Source organism: Onychostoma macrolepis, chromosome 03, assembly GCF_012432095.1.
Source record: "Onychostoma macrolepis isolate SWU-2019 chromosome 03, ASM1243209v1, whole genome shotgun sequence".
In the NCBI taxonomy this organism is placed as follows: Eukaryota; Metazoa; Chordata; class Actinopteri; order Cypriniformes; family Cyprinidae; genus Onychostoma; species Onychostoma macrolepis.
Window position 1 is genome coordinate 51,482,304 of NC_081157.1, and position 23,740 is coordinate 51,506,043.

At 41.0% G+C, this 23,740-nt stretch overlaps 1 protein-coding gene across 3 annotated transcripts in view; it reads right to left on the minus strand.

Moving 5' to 3' along the window:
* LOC131536168 (butyrophilin subfamily 1 member A1-like) overlaps positions 1-23,740 on the minus strand; it is a 293,670-nt gene that overhangs the window by 254,822 nt on the left and 15,108 nt on the right. For all 3 annotated transcript variants that reach the window (XM_058768911.1, XM_058768913.1, XM_058768912.1), the window contains 4 exons: positions 10,873-10,948; positions 10,013-10,366; positions 9,285-9,557; positions 8,957-9,064 (listed from right to left, as the gene is read on the minus strand). In XM_058768911.1, coding sequence (XP_058624894.1) covers positions 8,957-9,064; positions 9,285-9,557; positions 10,013-10,366; positions 10,873-10,930 — 793 coding nt within the window. In that variant the 5' untranslated portion in view covers positions 10,931-10,948. The remainder of the gene's footprint in view (positions 1-8,956; positions 9,065-9,284; positions 9,558-10,012; positions 10,367-10,872; positions 10,949-23,740) is intronic.

A 23,740-nucleotide genomic window follows, 5' to 3' on the forward strand; every position in this document is an offset into this window, starting at 1 on the left:
GCACACGATCCCGACACATATACATACTGTATACACAGAATTACAGTATTTAAGTAGGCTATTCATGCAAACATAATCTGTTATGTCTTAAGTTAACTTTTGAGTAACTGTTGGGGAAAACATCTGGGCCCGTATTCACGAACCATTTTATCTTACCACTAAGAGTTCTCCTAAATAGCAGTAAAAGTTTTTAGCAAAGAGTTTTCTCTTAAAACCTATTCACAAAGCTGCTGAGACAAACTTTTACTAAGGAATAGAGAGAAGTCTTAAGCTCAGAGTAAGAATGGGGTTGACCTCGTTGCTATGGATTAGGGGTGTGCAGCGGAGCCATTATTTGTATCTGTTTCTGTATCTGTGACAATATCAAAATTATCTGTATCTGTATCTGTATTCGGATAGATCCGGAAGTGGGCGTGGCTTAAACAGGAAGTTCGTCAAATTACATGAAAATGCCATTTTAAATGCAAATCTGTTATATTCGTAGTTTTCATTTGACAAATATGCCTGGTATAACTAAAGAAAGTATTATTTTTTATTAAAATTATAACTGTAAATATCTTCAATTTAAAATATATTCTATTTAAAATTTTCCAGTGAAACTTTCTGTACAAATTTGACAAGAGACAAGCATCCATAATCTTAAATAAGAGCACTAGTAGAAAAAAAAGAAATAGAAATGGAAAGAAAGTGTTCAGTAGCCTATCATAGCAGAATGACAATAAAGCTGGCTTGAACTTTGAGTAACTTAGATCATGTGTTGTGGGAGTCTGTGATCATTTACGAGTTTTTTTTTTTTATCAACAGAGTGCAACAAATAATTTGGACCCTCCAAAAGCCTTGATCAAACATCGCTTTTCTTCGTCTTGTATAATTAAATGTAATGTCATTCACAAAAAGGGCAAATGTAATGCGTTTTTACACTCATTCACTTTACACATCCAGGCCCATAGCCAGCTATGAGGTCCAGACCTCCGTAAATGTTTCATGTTCAAAAATAACATTTGAAAACCTTATGAAAAATTATTTAAAATCATGTCGCTGAATAAATTCATGTGGCTGACTCGCAGCAGCTGCGAACGCAGGAGGGGCTTGGCGCAAGTGCAGCCTCCACTCTGCTCCATGTTGCCAGATCTAGTTATTTTAAGCTTTCGCTGGACTTGTTTTAATACTTAACCCTTATAAGGCCTTTGGGGTCAGTATGACCCCAATCGACTTTTCTTTAGTTAATAAATATGTTTCCCTTCATCTCAATGGAATAAGATTTTGTTACTTTTCAAAAATTTGTATCTGTATTCACATAAAAAAAAGGGCTTGATTCGGTTGTTCTGAAGGTATGTAATTTTTTAAATAAATTAATAAATCCAGCATAAGTCTGAAAATTTTCACACAGAAATGAAGGCCTGGTACTAGATCACAAATGCAATGTAGAAAAGACATGCTCACTCACACGCACACGCACACGCGCACACACACACACAAAAACACACGTGTGACTGCAACAAAGAGCATTTTTTATAGAATTTGGCAAATAAAATCAATAAATTCTGCATAAATCTGAAAATGTCCACACAAAAAAATTAAAGCCTGATACTAGAGCACAAATGCAATGTGGAACGAGCATACTCACTTACATACGCACACACACACACACCTAACACACACACTCTCTCTTACACACATACCCAGCATTCATATCTGCTTATTGCAGTTGTTGTTTTTAGTTTAGTTTATTTTTTTATTTATTTATTTTTTTATTTACATTTCTGCAAATTTATGTGGCATTATTGCAAAACGGGCTCTTCAAAATACATCAAACCACAAAAACTAATTCTAAACTTTGGCAAAAATACTGTTTTTAATGTATTTTATAATGTTTCGATATATACTTACAAAATATATATCAGAAAAGTTGTGAGAGGAGCAGTTGACCACTTTCAGAAAAATGAATGGCTCTCTATGGGCCTCTGCTGGATATATATGGTCATTACACTATTCTTTCAAAACTGTGATTTCTACAAGTTTTCTCTAACCACCAGATGGCAGAATTGTACACCTAACACCTACATCAATATCCAGAAACAGTTTAAATTAAATTTAGATCATCATTTAAGAGATTTATTCATAATAATTTAATATTTCTCATGCAAGCTAATGGTGTAGTTGAGGATTTTTGTGGTAAACAGGTACAAAAGTACTTCATATCTCCCAAAACACAGCATTAATGTATAGATGAGAAGTAAACAAAAAAAAATGATATATTATTTGTATATCATTAAAATGTATTTTTTTTTTTTACAATTACACTAAAGGTCTTTAGTGTAAACAGGAAATGGGATGCTTATGAGGGTTAATGTAACAGCGTTAATAAAGTAATTAGGGCATTAATAAAGTGGGAGGATGAAGGTGGAGGTTAGAGATTATGTTTCCTATTTGCAAAATACAAGATTTAAACTTATTGTGGTGCATTTGTCAGGAGATTAGTTGTGTTTGTTTTTTGTAGCAATATCTGGCAACACTGCTTCGCCGGCGCTGACAGGCAGCAATCAAAAAAGGAGCGCGCGGATAGTTTTAATTTGCTGAGGAGACCACATTCGTTAGACAAACGCAATGATCACCATGATATTATCTGTACGAAACTGTGTCAAACGCTATCAAAGCAATTATTATTGCACAAATCTTAACAACCGCAGACCTCACTAATGTAGTGCTGTTCCAGCAAACGATTGTCTGCCGAATATTTTTGTTATTCGGATAAATCCGTTATTCATTTTGAAGCCATTATCCGTGCCTTTCCGAATAAGGTGTTCGCTTCGGGCACATCCCTACTATGGATGATGTCAGCATGCTTATTAACTATGCACACAGTGATTGGTTGATAGTCTCGGTCAGAGATTTATTCATAGAAATATTGTAGAGCACGATATTATGTTGCCATATCCAAATAAAGGTTTAAAAATAATGTTAATTGCCACATTCAAATAGAGATTTTAACATGCAGGCTAAGTGTCACTAATTAAACAAATATATGTTTTATAATTGTCAGTCTCTTACACGTATGCTTCTTGTAGCGGATGCATATAAACCGCCTTTTAATTAACGGAGTAGAATAGCAAGACATGCAAACGTAAAAGAAAACCAAACTGGAAGCAAGAACATCTGTTACTTCTTTCCCAACTGGTTAATGAAAAGGATATAATCAAAGGAAAATTTGGAGTTGGGATAACCTCCAAACCTTAAAGGTGATACCATTTTAAAGGCTCATTATCGTCAAATGTTTCTAAAATGTTTATATTCTGAGGCAAATTGCGGCAACAGCCATTTTAGGATAGTTGTGAGTTGGTCTTAGGAGTCCTCTTCACTACTCCTAACGTTTCACAGATTTAGGACCTAGTTTTAGTGCTAAAACGCTTTGTGAAATACTCTTAGAGCAAAAATTTAGGAGTCCTAAATTTAGGACTGACAGTTACGGGGCGAACGAGACATGAGACATGCAGATCCATTTGCAAGCTTTATGTGTCTAAATGGATTCAGCTGTGTATGTGCAATCAGTGCAATGGATCATGGGAACTGTAGTCCGGAGTGACGTAAAAGTCTGTGTGGTGTGAGAGTAAATGTAAAGAGAAGACGACATCTGGTGGTGAGCAAACGGAAGTGCATGGACAGGATTTGTGACAGACACGCCCACTATTTTTAAGATTTTCTCCTAAATCTGCGAGTTAGAGCTACTTTTAGCCTTAAGATGTTTTGTGAATACGGGCCCTGATTGTGTAACACTATATTAGATCCATGCAGTACAGTAGGTCTTATTATATAGGTCTTCTGTCTCAATGATAATCTAACAAAAAGATCGCTGCTCTTGATTGAACTGCTTTTGTAGTTTTAATAAGCAGATTATTTGTAATGACCACACTGAAGTGATTTTTACATTTTATTATTTGGTTTTCTTAATTTAATATTTTTGTTTAGATGTAAAAGACTCTAAAGTTAGAGAGTTGGACTCGTAATCCAAAGTTTGCGGGTTCGAGTCTCGGGCCGGCAGGAATTGTAGGTTGGGGGAGTGAATGTACAGCGCTCTCTCCATCCTCAATACCACGACTGAGGTGCCCTTGAGCAAGGCACCGAACCCCCAACTGCTCCCCGGGCGCTGCAGCATAAATGGCTGCCCACTGCTCTGGGTGTGTGTTCACGGTGTGTGTGTGTTCACGGTGTGTGTGTGCACTTTGGATGGGTTAATTGCAGAGCACAAACTCCGAGCATGGGTCACCATACTTGGCCGTATGTCACGTCAATTTTAAAGTGAAAAAGTAATGCACTAGGTTATTTGTTTCTTCCTTATATTTGTTCTATTGTTGTTTTTTGCATCTGTTCTTATTTTTAATAACAAAGATAAAATAAAACAATGTCTATATTGTGATTATTGATATATTTATTAATATTAAGGAAGGAAGTGGAGGAAACAATGCAACATTGCTTGGTGATTTTGCTTTGGAACCTTCAGAAAACTTTAACTTGATTTTTCTCAGAAATCAAGCATAGCGTTAGTTCTGGCAGGTCACGTTAGTCACGCTCGCATCAGCTGACTCTCAGCTGATCCCCATCTACCTATAGGAATACGACACCTATCTAAGCATCCATATATAAGGTCCGTCAGTATTATCAGCAGTTTTCGCATTGCTCAATAGCTAATTACCCTCCTCCATCCCCAACTCCTCCTCTGTCAGTCAGGTTTCAGCCTTCTGATTCTCATTTGAATCAGAATAATTCTAAAACGTGTACATAAATTACTGAACTTTAAGGATATCTGCAATACATTTGTTGGTTCTGTTCTGTTTACCCTGGGGAGTTATCGCTGCTCTCCCTGCTCTCATCCATGCTAGGCTGCATGGATGCACAGGGAGCCAATCCAAACTGTATGCTAATTGTCAATCATCTTTGACAACAGTGGTCCTGACAGAAGTTACTTTGCTGACTTTGTCGACTTTATACAGGTGTAGCTCAGTCATTTTCATCAGATTCCAACAAATAATATATCATTTTGAAAAACTAAAAATGTTTAAAAAACTACTCATTGTGACTAATTTTTTCACACACAGGTCACATACTGTTACTGTGAACAGAACTGATGTAAAAAGATTGGAATTGCTATTGGAGAAGCAATATGAGAATGATTTCAATGGGAACATGTTTGAAGACAAAGAAAAAATGTCTAGAGAAGATGTTAAATTCATGGAGATTATGAAAGAGTCTGTAAACCTCAAAGAAGGACGCTACAGTTTGAAACTGCCATTCAAAAGCAAGGATGTTACTATGCCTAACAATCTCTCCATTGCCAAGCAGCGCCTCCTTGGAATAAGGAAAAAATTCAAAAGGAACAAGAAATTCCAGCAGGAATACAGACTTCATCAATAATATGGTTAACCAGGGATATGCTGAAAAGTGCCAAAGCTTGAGCGACATGATATTAAGGTTTGGTACGTTCCGCATCATGGAGTGTACCACCCCGTAAAGGCAAGTTGCGGGTTGTTTTTGACTGTGGAGCAGAATTCAAGGAACTTCTTTATACTATCAGTTGTTGCAAGGCCCTAACCTCACTAGCTCAGTGATTGGAGTTCTTTTAAGGTTTAGGCAGGAACCAGTTGCCTTCATGACTGATGTTCGGGCAATGTTTTATCAAGTTAGAGTGACTGATGAGGATAAAGACTTCCTTGGTTTCCTGTGGCGGCCTGATGGTGACGTAACACCAGATATCATTGAACTTTGAATGACTGTTCATTTAGTTTCATCACCCAGCTGTGCATGCTTTGCTCCAAGGAAGACTGCAGAAGATAATCAACACAGTATTGATTTAGAGGTAATTTGCCACTGTCTACAAGAATTTCTATATGGATGATTGTCTAAAGAGCCAACCATCAGAGGAGGAAGCAATCCAGATGGCCAAAGATCTGGCTGCTCTCTGTCACAAAGGTGGTTTCCATCTGACACAATGGATCAGCAACAGCCATGAGGCTTTGCAATCCATTCCAGCGCAAGACCGATCCAAAAATATAATTGAGCTTAATTTGGACCGAGATCACCTGCCGGTAAAAAGGGCTCTAGGACACAGTGGTGTGTGCAGACAGACACATTCAACTTCAAGACTGTCTGCAAAGAGCGAATGCACAGTAGACGTGGATTTTTTCAGTGATCAGCTCAATCTATGATCCTTTGGGATACCTGACACCACTGATACTTCCAGTCAGGCTTATTCTACAGGAGTTCTGCAGGACAAATTATAGCTGGGATGATGAGATTACACCAGTTCAAGACCAACAGTGGATCAAACGGGTTACCAATCTGGATCATCTGAGTGCCTTTGCAGTTGATAGATGTTTGAAGCCACATGGCTTTGGACAACCTGTTCAAAGTCAACTACACCACTTTTGAGATGCCAGTGAAAAGGGATATGGCTCTGTGATTTATCTTAGATTACAGAATAGTCATATCACCACTCATGTCTCCTTTCTTCTTGGTAATTCTAGAGTGACACCTCGTAAACCAGTCACCATTCCTCGACTAGAGCTAACTGCCACTGTTTTAGCTGTTCGCATTGATAAAATGCTTACGTTTTTTTTCATGTTTTTGGACTGATAGCACAACTTCAGATGACCTCTTGGCAGCAGAAAAAGCCATCATTCAATTCTGTCAACGAGAGATATTCAGCATGGAAATGGCTTCATTAGAATCTGGGAAATGTAAAAATCAGAAGGGATGGTACTATTTATAAGCTAAACCCCATTCTTGAAGATGGACTGTTGAGAGTTGGTGGTCGGCTATGCAAGATCGCAATGCCGGAAGACGTAAAGCATCCTGTAATTCTCCAAAGATCAGCATATTTCAAAGCTTATCCTTAAGCACATCCATAAACAGATTGGTCATGGTGGAAGGAACCATATTCTTTCTAAATTAAGAAGAAAGTACTGGATCACCCACGACAATGCAGCTGCCAGGAGAATCCTTTCGAGTTGTGTCTTTTGCAGGCGACAGAAAGCAAAATTAGGTGAGCAACTGATGGCTGACTTACCTGAAGAAAGGTTGACGGTAGATCTACCTCCATTTACCAATATAGGAGGATTACTTGGTCCGATTGAAGTAAAAGAGGCCGCTCTCGTGAAACGTTATGGTGTCATTTTTAGGCAGTAGAGCAGTCCATTTGGAGGTTGCTTATTCTCTAGACACTGACTTCTGCATTAATGCATTGCACAGGTTCATATGTAGAAGAGGACAAGTGTCACATTTAAGATCTGACAATGGAACAAATTGTATTTGACACAAAAGGAGAATTGAGAAAGGGCCGTTGCAGACTTGAATCAAAACATGATGCAGAAAACCTTGGCACACAAAGGCATCAAGTGGAGTTTTAATCCAGCCGCGGTTTCACACGATGGAGGTACATGGGAACGCATCATAAGAATGGCAAGAAAAGTATTGTCTTCAGTTCAATGTCAGCAAACACTGGATGATGAGGGATTGCACACCTTTCTGTGTGAAATAGAGGCTATCCTAAATGATCGACCCCTTACCAAAGTGTCTGATGATCCAAACGATTTAGAGCCACTCACTCCCAACCATCTTCTTACAATGAGAAAAACACCAATCCTGCCTCCTGGGCTGTTTGATGAAAAGGACCAGTATGCAAGAAGAAGATGGAGGCAGGTACAATACCTCTCTGACCTCGTTTGGAAGAGGTGGATAAAAGAGTACTTACCTCTATATCAAGAAAGGCAAAAGTGGACCAAGGAAAGACGTAATTTTCAACCAGGTGACATTGTTCTCATTGCAGACACTGTGGCCCCTCGCGATTCTTGGATGCTCGGAAAAGTGCTGGAAATGTTCCCAGATCAAAAGGGTTTAGTTATAATAATTTAATAATAATAGTTTGTAATAACAAGACCAGTCTTTTAATAGAAACGTAAGACAATAATGTTCGGAGAACTCATGAATGCATAAAATAGAATTGCTTGCTTATTTATTTTGTTGGGTTATTTATTGAAAAAAAAGGTGTTGAAGATATTGAATATTAAATATGAATGATTTTAGTATTTTGATGTATTTGTTTTTGTAACTCATGGCTCTTTATGTAAATACAGTATGTTAATTGAATTGTTTATTTTTCTCCCAGTCATAAACAATTAGGGGCTGGTGTGTAGGAGCCATTTTTTGGTTGTAATTTTATTTCACACCACTAGAGGGTGCATAATGTATTTATGCTCTCAAGTCAACTCAGAGGTGTGCACAGAAGAAGGTCAAACAAACTTTTTTGACCATGATGGACAAACATGAGGAAAAAAATTAAACCAAGATTAAACCGTTTTGCTCCTATAGTGTGTGGTGTGATATTTAGGATTCATTTTAATGATTAGTATTATTAGTATTATGAAAGTATTATTACTCATTTATAAATCACTCAATGGTCTAGGATTTCAATACATTGCAGAAATGCTCACTGAATATAAACTAACAGATCACTCAGATCATTAGGATCAAGAAACACCAAGGGTTCACTCAAAACAAGGGCAGTCTGCTTTTAGCTATTATGCCGCCCGCAGTAGGATTCAGCTTCCAGAAGAGATCAGATGTGCTAAAACATTAGCCATATTTAAATATAGACTTAACACATCTGTTGAGCTGTGCATTTACTGAATAAGCACTGAGCTACATCCAAATGATTGCACTGTATTTTATGTATCCTCATTTTTTATTATTATTCTCAGATGTTTACTTCATTTTAAATATTTTCTTTAATCATTTTAAAATTTTTATTATTTGCTTTTATTGTGATTATTTGTATGATCATTTTAATCCTTTTTATGTAAAGCACTTTGAATTATCATTGTGTATGAAATGTGCTGTATAAAATCTTATTAAAATTAACCCCATACTGCCTTAATTGCAAAAGAAAAACAAACAAGCATTTTACCTTTGTTTTTATGAGCAAACACAGCTATCAGTATTCCAGCAATCACACCGAGCACAACAAAAACTGAAATCACGGTGACTGATGTCCTCCAAGAATTAAACATGTTCCCTGTAACACAAAACAGCAATTAAGCTCATTGTGCAAATCAAATTATTTTGATGAGATGATTAAAAATAATGTTCAGTTCTGAATGGTACATAGACAGTAAAATGTTTTAGCTTAACTTAACTTAATAAACTAAGCTGATAATAATTAAATCCTTTTACTTCATCAAATATACCACGAGAAGATGACAAAACATTACAGGAAGAAAAGTGTCAGTAGTTACTTGTGGTGATTATCAGTGTCTCCAGCATGTGATGCTTCAGTCTGAATCTGCAGTGAATCTTGCTGTCTCTCTCATATACAGTTACGGTGTGTTTCACACTGAATCCGTCTGTGTTTCTGTGTTTCTCTGTTGTTTCTGAACTCAGACGGACTCCTTCACTGTTCAGCCACTCAAGATCAGGTTCAGGGTTCCAACCTTCAGATTCACACTGTAGATGAAGCCCTCCTGAATGATCAAACCCATCTACAGTGATCACCGGAGGACGCCCTACAGCTACAGATAAACAAGAAGGATGTTCTGTTGTTGTTCTGACTTTAAGTTAGTTAGAGCATGTTAAGGCTGGAATACACCACACAACTTTTGCCCTGATTTACAGTCCGAACACTGACGCTAGCTGCTGACAGTCAGAGCCAGTCTGCAGATTAGAGTTGACAGATTTCATAGAAAATCAAAATTCAGACTTTGATTCCATCCAGTCGGAGGATATCAGATATGTTTGATATTTTCAGCCGATTTTAGAACTCATATTGTTTTCATTTATTACACGTCTCCTAGCAACAAGGTGCATGTTTCTGCGTGAGTTTCTTGTGATCCTCAGTCATTCAGTGTATGATGGACAGCTTTCTTTTTTGACTCTTTACAATGTCGATAAGTGTATGATGTCAATCTGATTCAGATTTGAAGTTGTGTAGTGTATTCCAGACTTTAGTTTTGAATGGTTTTCTCACCTTCAACACTGACATTAACAGTGGCGTCATCAGACCAGGATCTGGACTGAATAAAACACTTATAAAGTCCTTCATCAGAGACTCGGACTGATGAGAGTTTGAGTGATGCATCTCCTCTCTGTAGTTCTTGATGGATCAGTTCTGTTCTCTCTCTGTAGGACTGAATCTGATCTGTGTTTTTGTCTACATGATCCTCATAGAGATGCACTAGTTGTGAGTCTCTCAGATCAAGTCTAAACCACTCCACTCTCATGTCCACAACACTGATGCTGGGTTTGACTGAACAGGGCAGAATCACATCTTCACCAGCTACAGCAAGCACAGGACCTGCAGCTCCCACGACTTCATACTGCTCTGTAGAAGAGAAAGAAAGGTCTAATTAAAAGTGAACCTCCTGTCAGTTGAACTGTCACCCTTCAGCAGGGCAAGGGCTACAGCGTTCCCATGTAAAGCAGTAACTGTCCTTCTCCACACAGCTCTGCATCTGAACATGTCTGCTTAAAAACACTGATTGTGTGCATTTTTCTCTGTTTTATTAAATATTATTGCATGGCTCTTTGTAAATTCTAAGTTTATTCTAATTAGTCAATGCTTCTGAACAATGACAGTTGTCTATGACAATGTTAAATAACTGACCATTCATCCAGGAGACCTACAGTTTCTGTTCTGCGGTTAATAAAATAAGTAGCCATGCAATAAATGGCATAATGTGACATTATGTAATGTAATATTACAGTGAGTCAGTCATTATCACATAAACTATGAATTAAACTATAATTAGACCTATGAATATAGTTCAGCTGGACGATGAATCGACATGAACACACACTTCAGCTCTTTATATGGGTGTGAATAATTACCTGATCTTGAATCTGTAATTCCACTAATAATCAGCAAAGTCAAACAAATGAGCTTCATCTCTAAAGGACACAGATGCTAAAATGAAAGAAGAAGAAAAAAGTATAATAAACAGTCATCTCGTGTGCTAACATGCATGTGTTGGCTCTGAATACTTGCACATTTACACTTATGGGATGAATACAACAATTTACATACAGATCTAGAGTCAGTTGGTTAAATTAGTCCAGACAAAGCAGGACCAAATGTACAATGTGTATCTACATGTAGTATTATTTGACTTGATCCTTTTTTTTTAAGTGTTTATATAGTTTAGTATCACTTAAAGACCTACCAGTTAAACGCATCTGATCTCAAGTCACACTCACGATAGACACACAGTTGTTCAGGTAAATGTGTTTCTCGACTTACCTTCGACTGAACATTGATGCATTCACAAGAGTCTCTGAATAAATTATTGATATGATTATTAACTAAAAGTTGATACGCCAGTACGTAAAGATCAAAAAGAGATTATTCCTGTCTCAGTTTTACTTTCATTTAACTAAACGATCCACCTGAAGACTCGCCCTCCACAACACTATCTGATCATAATCCAGCTGCTGGAATCATTCTCTGTTTACAGAGGTGTGTCTTATTCTGGCTTTGATTGCAGGACTTGTAGTTTATAACTGATCTTTGCGGAGCGCTGTGACTTTGTTTAGCAACGATTTAAAGGACGCTAATAGATTTCTCCTCTCTCTGTCTTAAATTGCTATGTAGCCTAGAATTTGTGGATCCACACAAGACAGACTTATAACAGTCAGTTTTATTGACAGTGAATCACAGTCTATTTACAGTCCACCAAAGTGATATCCGTAGAAATAGACAAAAATAGGGAAAAGGAAGGAATATTTACAAAAAAACAAACAAAAAATTATATATATATATATATATACTATATTGCCAAATGTATTGGGTCACCCCCTTCTAATGAACAGGTTTGACTACTTTAGTAATGTCCATGAGTACAAATCTTAATGTTTAAGCATATAATGATATTCTAGGGAATTGTGTGCTTCTAATTTTAAAGCAACAGTTTGGACAGGACCCTTTTCTATTCTAACATGACAATGCCTCTGTGTATAAGACAAGGTTCAAAAAGACATGATTGATTGAGTCAGTGTGGAAGAACTTGAGTGGTCTGCAGAAAGCCGAGTCCTAATCCAAGCTGAACACCTCTGGTGTGATTTTAAATGCAGATCTTGAGCCAAAAACTCATCACTAAACACCAATACATATACTATATGGACAGACGTATTGGGACGCCCCCTTCTTTAGAACAGAAAAAGCACTTCCAAAACTGTGGCAACGAAGATGGAAACATAATTCATGTATTTAAAAATTGTATTTCCATCTCTGTTGCAACAGTTTTGGAAGTGTCTAAAATGACTGAACCCATATCTGCATTTAAAGTCACACCAGAGGTGTTCAGCTTGGATTAGGACTTGGCTTTCTGCAGACCAGTCAAGTTCTTCCACACTGACTCAATCAATCATTTATTTTTGAACCTTGCCGTATACACAGAGGCATTGTCATGTTAGAATAGAAAAGGGTCCTGTCCAAACTGTTGCTTTAAAATTAGGAGCAAACGATTCCCTAGAATATCATTATATGCTTAAACATTAAGATTTGTACTCATGGAAATCACTAAAGTAGTCAAATCTGTTCATTAGAAGGGGGTGACCCAATACTTTTGGTAATATAGTATATATATATATATATACACACACACACACACACACACACAACACAGCACTTTGCTGTTAAACCCTTACACAAAAAGGTACTACACACAATACATTTGCAAAGGTTGCCTCCAACTACAAGCCACCCCGAACAGATATGCAGGTTTGTCTTTTAATCCGGATGCCCCGCCCACATGGACTCTACTATGTATTCCCAAGGGTGAGTACTAACACGATGCACTTACATAAACAACAATATACATATCAATCATATAATTTTCAGTATTATAACAGATATACATGACCATAAATATTCATCATATTGCACAATATGTGTTTTATTCATTGTCATTCCAGTTATCTTGGGTTTTGTATTCCCAACTCTCCCCCAAAACAAGCAACATTTAGGACGGTCCAGTAGGTGCAACGTGTGAATTCAGTGACTTCTGGCTTTCTAGCGGTTAAGGCAAGAAGGGATACGTATGGTGCTACTGGGCAAGCGCACATCAATACAGCGTAATTTTTGTCAAACTGTACAACAATAATTACTATTTTTAATAATTACAGTATGATGAATGACGTCAAGTTGACCGATTCAAGATGGCGGCCGCATCTACATGCCTGGAGCGGTCGAATAGGGCGTCTATATATGTCTATGGCCACAACCCTTTCTAGCCCGCTACCAGAGCAGTGTTGCCAGACGTACGATAATTATCGTATTTTTATGATAATTTTGACCTCTGTACGATCAGTAATGAAAAAAATCCCAAAATGTACGATAATTTCAGAATTTTGTGACACTTCAAATGATGGTAGTTGTAGGCATAGGGCTTCTATACTCACACATGAAATCGGCTCATTACAGACACTCGTGCACACCTCATCCCAGCCAACATGTCCACATGGGATTTATCTGGGCTATATGGGCGTCAACTGGGCATGGGTTCAGAGTGGGCTCTTTGATGGGCTGAATGTGGGCCCCAGCTTGGATAAAACTGTGGGCCCCAGTTAGGTTGCCCATTATTGTTTATTTGTGGGTCCATATGGGCCACATTTGGGCTATATTACAGTTAGCTGGTTTCCGTGTTATCTGGTGACCAACTTCCTGGTTCAGGTCTCCGCTCCAGATGTGATGGAACGACTGCAGCAGATTCACCGATTCTGAAAGCACAAGCTGACGTGATATTAAACTGTCTAATAAACGCACACTTGCTCATTACATGATTTTGGTATTCTTGTAAAGATTACAACCCAGACAGCAGTTGACTCTGTGCCGGATCCGTTTTCAAACCGGCAAATCCGTATTACAGTCACATCCGTTTCAGTGCTGTAACACGGATCCAGCCCGGTCCGGTTTCAGTGGGCGGAACTACTGTCGCAGAGCAGATCCGGGCCGCGTCCGAAACGAGCGTGTTCAGAACAGAAGACGTCAAAGATATTTGCTTAGATCAAAGCAATAAATTGTATTTTGAAGTAAATTAAAATAGAAAACCATTATTTTAAATTGTAATACTTCTAAATATTACATTTTTCTGTATTTTTGATCAAATAAATGCTGGCTTGATTAGCATTTTATGGAAAGAGTAAAAAATGTGTTGTAATATACTGTTTCAATATCTTAGAGAAACCAATTTAAGTGGAAGGATATAGTTTTTTTAAACAATGCTTACACACAACATTCTGGTCCACACTCACACCAGATGGTGGCGGTAATGCACCAAAAGTTGTTTGCCAACCGCCAATAAACCTTAATAGAAGAAGAAGACATCAAGAAGATCGAGGCAGACGGACTGCACGCTGTTAAAACTTCACCGAGGTATGTCACACCGTGTTATCACACTGTTCTACTAACAAATTAATTTCTTATTATGTTGTGTACACGATAACTTAAAGGTTTGGTGTTTTTATTGCTCCTTAGATCGGTGTTGGACCGGCGAACACTTAGGCCTATGTTATCAGAGGACTTGCTAACATGAAGAAAACGGTCCAGAGGTCTGTAATTATACGTAATTAACTAATTTTAACTTAATTACTTAATTTAAACTATAGTAATTTTGACTGCTTCCATTAAAATGTAATGTTTAAGATTGCTGCCTGTCATGGTGGGCTAGCAGTGTTAATGTTTAAGTCGGAGAAGGCGATTAGTCACCAGAAGAGACAGACGGCAGTGCGTAAGTGTTTTAATACTCATTCTTAGCTCTGTTGTTTAAATTAATTCCTTGTTGCTAGGAAAGAATAGTTCGTTTCCTACCTATTTCTATTCTGCTTTTTCGTTGTGGTTTATATTTTTGATTGCACTTATTGATCATTATAATAACTGCCCTTTAGCTTAAACTCCTTTCCTGCACTTAAGTGCGAAGTGTTAGTTTCGATTTGAGCCATTGCCCTGCGATTGGCTGGTGGTTGTGCTAATTAAAAGCGACCACAGCTTTTTCACTCTAGACTGTGTATTTGTTTGAGGTGTGTGCGCTGCTGCGGAAGCGTTCAGCCGTCGTGTTCAGCCTCCTCGTGTGAAGACCGAGGAGTGTAAAGACCTGCGACTTTTTCCTGTGCGACTTGAACCGAGCAACGACACCGAGCTACACACTTAAGTATCTTTTCCTTCCTCACTCTGCTCTCCTATCCTCTTTCCTTCTACCTCTATCATGTGTCTCCAAAACATTCCGGTTCTCTCTCAGCCACGCTCTAACATCACTCGCAGACGGCAACGTAATACTGCTAACCCACGCCCTATCTCTACATCTTCCACTACACCTCTGGCTTTCTCTGTGGGTCTCTGAATTGTCAGTCAGTCAACAAAGCTGACTTCATTTCTGCCTTTTCTTTAAAATCCACTCTCAGCATCTTGGGCTTGACTGAGACCTGGATTCGTCCAGAAGACTCAGCAACCCCAGCTGCTCTCTACTAATTTCTCTTTCTCTCATACTTGGCGTCAAGTTGGTCGGGTGGGGGTACTGGCCTGCTCGTTTCACACAATTGGAAATACTCAACCCGCTCTACCCTTTGCAATTACAACTCATTTGAATGTCATGCCATTACTGTATCAGCTCCGATAAAACTCCAGATTGTGGTAATCTACCGTCCCCTGGACAAATTCTAGCCACCTTCCTAGAGGAGCTGGACGGGTTGTTGTCCTCTTTGTGGAGGATTGCATTCCACTCTTAGTCTTTGGTGATTTCAACATTCACCTAGACAAGCCTTATGCTACAGACTTCCACTGCTACTAGCTTCATTTGATCTCAATCGCCTTACCACTACTAGCATGCACAAATCAGGCAACCAACTTGATTTAATTTACACACACAATTGTACTGCAGATAACATTCTGGTACAACCGCTACATATCTCGGACCATTTCTTCATTACATTTACACTACATTTTGCTACCCGTGTGCCACCAACCCCCCTACCGGTTACTTTTAGACGAAACCTGCGCTCCCTTTCTCCTTCCCATCTTTCCTCTGTAGTATCCTCCTCTCTTCCCTCACCTACCCATTTCTCATATCTGGATGTGAATGCAGCTACTGACACTTTATGCTCTACCTTAACCTCTTGTCTAGACGACATTTGTCCTCTCTCCTCTAGGTCAGCACGGACTGCCCCTTCTAACCCCTGGTTATCTGATGTTCTTCGTGAACATCGGACTAAACTCAGAGCGGCAGAGAGAAAATGGCACAAATCAAACAACCCGTCGGACCTGAGTAGGTATCAGTCTCTGCTCTCATCTTTCTCTGCTGATGTCCACACTGCCAAATCCTCACATTTCCACAACAAGATCGACAGCGCTCCAGACATGCGTAATCTCTTCAGAACATTTAATTCTCTCTTCTGTCCCCCTCCACCACCTCCCACCACTTCTATTACAGCTGATGACTTTGCTACTTTTTTTACAGACAAAACTAGATCGATCAGTGATCAGTTCTCATCTCCACGCACACAGGACCCCAACCAACCACTTCCACTGCTAAACCTCCCATTTTCTCCTTCTGTCCCCTGACGGAGCCTGAAGTATCCAAACTTCTCCTCTCCAACCATCCTACAACATGTCCTCTTGACCCAATCCCCTCGCACCTTCTGCAAGCAATCTCTCCCACGCTCTTACCGACACTCACACACATCATCAACACATCCCTCCTCACAGGCATCTTCCCCACTGCGTTCAAGCAGGCTCGGGTAACCCCACTGCTCAAAAAACCTACATTAAACACTTCTCTTATAGAAAACTATAGACCTGTCTCTCTCCTTCCATTCATAGCGAAAACACTTGAACGTGTTGTCTTCAACCAGGTCTCATTGTTTCTTTCACAGAACAACAAACTGGACGCTAAACAGTCAGGTTTCAGGAGGGGCCATTCAACTGAGACTGCGCTTCTCTCGGTCACTGAAGCCCTGCGAATTGCAAAAGCCCATTCCAAATCATCAGTCCTCATTCTGCTGGATCTATCTGCCGCGTTTGACACTGTCAATCATCAGATACTCCTCTCCACTCTCTCATCACTGGGCATCGCTGGAATTCCACTTCGCTGGTTTGAATCCTATCTCACTGGTAGGTCTTTCAGGGTGGCCTGGGGAGGGGAGGTATCCAAAGCACATACACTGGGGTTCCTCAGGGATCGGTTCTTGGACCCCTCCTCTTCTCCACATACACTACATCACTGGGTCCCATCATACAGGCACATGGATTCTCCTACCACTGCTATGCTGATGACACACAGCTCTATCTCTCTTTTCAACCAGATGATCCAACGGTAGCTGCAAGGATCTCAGGTTGCCTGTCAGACATCTCGGCATGGATGAAAGAACATCACCTCCAGCTCAACCTGGCAAAGACTGAGCTTCTTGTCTTTCCTGCCGCTCCAACTCTACAGCATGACATCACGATCAACAATTACCCCATCAACTTCGGTCAGAAATCTTGGTGTAATCTTTGATGACCAGCTGACCTTCAAAGACCACATTGCAAAGACTGCTCGATCTTGCAGGTTTGCACTACACAACATCAGAAAGATCAGGCCCTTTCTGACGGAGCATGCTGCACAACTTCTTGTCCAGGCCCTTGTCATTTCTAGGCTGGACTACTGCAATGCTCTTCTGGCTGGACTTCCATCAAACACAGTCAAACCTCTACAAATGATTCAAAATGCGGCGGCACGACTGGTCTTCAAGGAACCCAAAAGAGCCCATGTTACACCTCTCTTTATCTCATTGCATTGGCTACCAATCGCAGCTCGCATCAAGTTCAAGACACTGATGCTTGCTCATAGAACAACCACAGGCTCAGCACCCGCCTACATGCACTCACTATTAAGAATCTACATCCCTCCAGAAGTCTGAGATCTGCTAGTGAGCGACGCCTCGTGGTACCATCACAAAGAGGCTCAAAATCACTCTCCAGAACATTCTCGTTCACCATTCCTGGCTGGTGGAATGATCTTCCCACCCATATTCGAGTACTGGATCCCTGTCAATCTTCAAGCAACAGCTGAAAACTCATCTCTTTCGACACTACTTGACTTTCTCCTTACTTATTCCTTCCCTTGCTAGCTTGTACTTATTTAAACAATGCCTGAGACTTGGTATTACAAGCACTTCCTTTGTCGAATTGCCTCTTCAAGATGAATCGCTTCATGTGTTCCCCAAATTGTAAGTCGCTTTGGATAAAAGCGTCTGCAAAATGACTAAATGTAAATGTAAATGTAAGTACTAACCCTCAAGGCTGCATGCATTTATTTGATCAAAAATAAAATTAAAAAAGTAATGTGAAATATCATTTGAATATATTTTAAAATGTAATTTGTTCCTGTGAATTTTCAGCATCATTACTGCAGTCTTCAGTGCACGATCGTTCAGAAATCATTCTAACTTGCTGATTTAGTGCTGGATTTATATTGGTGCTCAGTTATCAGTAATGATTCTTATTATTATTATTAGATGTAAAAAAAAAAAAAAATTTTTGCTGCTTAACATTTTCTGGAAACATTTTATGATTCTTTGATGAATAGACAGTTCAAAAGAACATCATTTATTTGAAATATATATTTTTGCTTCATTATAAATTTTTTACTTTTATCAATTTAATGCCTATTTGCTAAATAAAACAGTCATTTCTATTAAATAACACACACCAAACATGTGAATGGTTGTATATCATGGTTTCTGCATATATTAAGGAGCATAACTGTTTTTCAACTGATAATAATCAGAAATGTTTCTTGAGCAGCAAATAATAATATTAGAATGATTTCTGAAGGATCATGTGACACTGAAGACGAGTGATGATGCTAAAAATACAGCTTTGATCACAGGAATAAATTACGTTTTACAATATATTCATAAAAACATTTTAACTGATAATTACTTTTAAAATTGTAATTAAAATATAATTTATTTCTGTGATGGCAAAGCTGAATAAATAAATGCTTTTCTTTTAACTTTTTATTCATCAATAAATCCTGAAAAACTATCACAGATTCCCAAAAATTAAGCAGCACAACTGTTTCCAACATCGATAACAACGGAGTATCAAATTAGTATATTATAATGATTTCTGAAGGATCATGTGGCACTGAAGACGAGTAATGATGCTGAAAATTCAGCTTTGATCACAGAAATAAATTATATTTTGAAGTGTATTAAAATAGAAAACCATTTTATTTAATTTCATTATTTTTAATACTTCACAATATTTTTTTTCTGTATTTTTGATCAAATAAATGCTGGCTTGATGAGCATAAGAGACTTGTTTCAAGAACATTAAAACAATAATGTGTCCAAACTTTTGACGAGCCGGTCCCCTTGAATAAGCAGGCAGAACGCTTTCAAGCACACTGAATGATAGAAACAGAGGGGCACTGAGGAGATATACATGTATTACATTATATTGTTTGGTATGGTTTTTATTTATAAAATCTTTGCCAAAATATGCTTTTATTTCTGTTAACGGTATGCTCCATGTTAATTGGGTAAATGAACTGAGAAATTGTCCAGCAACACTATATAACGATCTGTTTCAATTTCAGGTTCCACCTGAGAGCCGGGACTGTCGAATAGTAAGGTGAGTCCATTTTTTTTGTTTGTTTGTTTTTTTAGTTTTCAGTGGAGTTTGAGTTATTCAAGCTATTTGAATGCCACAATTTATAATTGAGTATTGATAATAATGAGTGCCTGATAATGTTACAACTTGTGCTGTTCAAAACATACTGTTTGTTGGGGCCGATTGAGGCTTGCAGCTTTCTGGAGAAATGCTCCTTCAAATAACTTCACACTCATCCTGAACAAAATACCTGTTATGACAGTCATAGTCATCTAGCAATGCTATATAGTCTGTGTGTCATTTGGGTACAAACCCTTTTTCATCTCAAGTCGGTGATTAAAGGAAGTGTGTATGACACTGATGTCACATGCACTAATTTCCACAGTGGAGCATGTTAATAAACTGTGACTCTTATGTGTAAGGCTTAAACATTGCCTTCCTTGCTTTGTAATACTAAATGAAACAAATACATTCATAACATATCTGTGTAATATGCAATTAGTTGTGTATTTTTTAATATATAAAACAGGTGGCACAGGTTCTCCTTGCTTTTCTTCTGTTATATCAGTTATTATACTTCACACCTATGGACAGTAAGCAGAATGAACATTATCTTTGTTACACACAAAGCAGGACAAAATTACTCGATTACAGGAAAATTAAAAAATGCTAACCATGGATAACATTGATGATGTGGAAAAGAACTGGAAGTGAAAAATGCTTACTGATGCTCCAGAAGGAAACACGATACATTATGGGGGTGAAAACTTTTAAACAGAATGAAGGTGTACATTTTTCTTATTTTGCCTAAATATTTTTTTCATTTAGTACTGCCCTTCAGAAGCTACAGAAGATACTTCCCAGACAGCAAGCAGTGTCGGCCCAGATCCGGCCGCATCTGGCCCGCATTGATTTCACGCGGGCCAGATGTGGGCCGGATCTGGGCCAACACTATGTTGCTGTCTGGGTTACATGTTTCCCACAATGGTTCAATTTACCATGAACTTCAAAGTTTTCACCCCCTTAATACATTATTTTTTTTCTTCTGGAGCATCAGTGAGCGTTTAAACCTTCTGTAATAGTTGCATATGAGTCCCTCAGTTGTCCTCTGTATGATTTTGAGATCCATCTTTTCACACTGTCACTGCTGGAAAGTGTTCAAATACACAAAAATGTTGGAAAAGCACAGCATTTGTGGGAGCTGAAGGATTTTTCTGAAGAACAGCAGACAGTTTAACTGTTCAGAACAAACAGGGGACTCATGAACCACTATCACTAAACAAAAACACACAGCTGTGGATCTGTCACGAATCTGGTCTGCACTCCCATTCATTCACCACTAGAGGTCACCACACACCACATGGACTCTCACAGCACACAGCACACTGGACTCAATTTCCCATCATCCATTGCACTAATTGAGCACACAGCTGCAGGCACTAATCACACGCACACCTGATCCCACGCACACACTGATCACACACCTTATTTAAACCCTGGACCTTCTCTGCCACACTGCCGAGTATTGTATGCATTTACCGCTCTCCTAGTAGTAGCTACTCTACAAAGCCCTGGATAGTTTTCCCTGCCTGGTTTCCCGTGTTGATTTCTAGCCCGCGTTCCCTGGATTATCTCTCTGCCTTGCCCTCTGGACACTGTTCGCCGATCGTCGACCTTTGCTTGCTCTAGGATTACTCTTTGTCTTGTCCCTGCCATACCTGTTTGCCATTGTTTCGACCCTGCCTGTACGACCACGTCTCTGCCTAAATAAAGCTTGCACATGGATCCGCACGACTCACGTCTCGTCAGCCATGTTACAGAATACTCGGCCACACGAGGATCCAGCAGCTTTTCCAGCAATGGACCCTGGTCAGGTATGGATCCTTTCAACCAGTTGCTCGATCTACGACAGGGGAGTCTTTCCATTGAGGAGTACTTCACTCAATTTTGTGTGATCTCGGACAAGGTACCTTTTGATGAGGTGGTATTAAAAGACATTTTCGTTTTGGACTGAATGAGCCTGTAAAGTCTTGGTTACCTGAGGGAAAGTTTAATGTCAGTTTAAAGGATTTTATAGACTATGCTTTGCTGTGTGCTGGCTCTTCGTTTACTGTGGGTGTCGCGGAAGAGGAATGCAACACCGTGTCCGTGACTAAAATGGTAGCGACACCGGAGCCCGTTCACAAAATGGCGGCCACAACAACAGCCCGTCATGTCATTGCTGTCAGTAAAGAACCAAGTCAGGTCACAGCTGCTCGTCCAGAGTCACAGCAGCACGTCACAGCTGCTCGTCCAGAGTCACAGCAGCACGTCACAGCTGCTCGTCCAGAGTCACAGCAGCACGTCACAGCTGCTCGTCCAGAGTCACAGCAGCACGTCACAGCTGCTCGTCCAGAGTCACAGCAGCACGTCACAGCTGCTCGTCCAGAGTCACAGCAGCACGTCCACAGCTGCTCGTCCAGAGTCACAGCAGCACCTCTCAGCTGCTCGCCCAGAGTCACAGCTGCTCGTCCAGAGTCACAGCAGCACGTCACGGCTGCTCGTCCAGAGTCACAGCAGCACCTCTCAGCTGTTCACGTCACGGCTGCTCGTCCAGAGTCACAGCAGCACGTCACGGCTGCTCGTCCAGAGTCACCGCAGCACGCCCAGAGTCACCGCAGCACGCCTCAGCTGTTCACGCCACAGCTGCTCGTCCAGAGTCACCGCAGCACGCCTCAGCTGTTCACGCCACAGCTGCTCGCCCAGAGTCACCGCAGCACGCCACCGCAGCACGCCACAGCTGCTCGTCCAGAGTCACCGCAGCACGCCACAGCTGCTCGTCCAGAGTCACAGCAGCACGCCACGGCTGCTCGCCCAGAGTCACAGCAGCACCTCTCAGCTGTTCACGCCACGGCTGCTCGTCCAGAGTCACAGCAGCACGCCACGGCTGCTTGTCCAGAGTCACCGCAGCACGCCTCAGCTGTTCACGCCACAGCTACTCGTCCAGAGTCACCGCAGCACGCCTCAGCTGTTCACGCCACAGCTGCTCGTCCAGAGTCACCGCAGCACGCGTCTCAGCTGTTCACGCCACAGCTGCTCGCCCAGAGTCACCGCAGCACGCCTCAGCTGCTCGCCCAGAGTCACAGCAGCACGTCACAGCTGCTCGCCCAGAGTCACAGCAGCACGCCACAGCTGCTCGTCCAGAGTCACCGCAGCACGCCACGGCTGCTCGTCCAGAGTCACCGCAGCACGCCACGGCTGCTCGTCCAGAGTCACAGCAGCACGCCACGGCTGCTCGTCCAGAGTCACAGCAGCACCTCTCAGCTGTTCACGCCACGGCTGCTCGTCCAGAGTCACAGCAGCACGCCACGGCTGCTCGTCCAGAGTCACCGCAGCACGCCTCAGCTGTTCACGCCACAGCTGCTCGCCCAGAGTCACCGCAGCACGTCTCAGCTGTTCACGCCACAGCTGCTCGCCCAGAGTCACCGCAGCACGCCTCAGCTGTTCACGCCACAGCTGCTCGCCCAGAGTCACCGCAGCACGCCACAGCTGCTCGCCCAGAGTCACAGCAGCACCTCTCAGCTGTTCACGCCACGGCTGCTCGTCCAGAGTCACAGCAGCACGCCACGGCTGCTCGCCCAGAGTCACAGCTGCTCGTCCAGAGTCACCGCAGCACGTCTCAGCTGTTCACGTCACAGCTGCTCGTCCAGAGTCACCGCAGCACGTCTCAGCTGTTCACGTCACAGCTGCTCGTCCAGAGTCACCGCAGCACGCGTCTCAGCTGTTCACGCCACAGCTGCTCGTCCAGAGTCACCGCAGCACGTCTCAGCTGTTCACGTCACAGCTGCTCGCCCAGAGTCACCGCAGCACGTCTCAGCTGTTCACGTCACAGCTGCTCGTCCAGAGTCACCGCAGCACGTCTCAGCTGTTCACGTCACAGCTGCTCGTCCAGAGTCACCGCAGCACGTCTCAGCTGTTCACGTCACAGCTGCTCGTCCAGAGTCACCGCAGCACCTCTCAGCTGCTCGTCCAGAGTCACCGCAGCACCTCTCAGCTGCTCGTCCAGAGTCACCGCAGCACCTCTCAGCTGCTCGTCCAGAGTCACCGCAGCACCTCTCAGCTGCTCGTCCA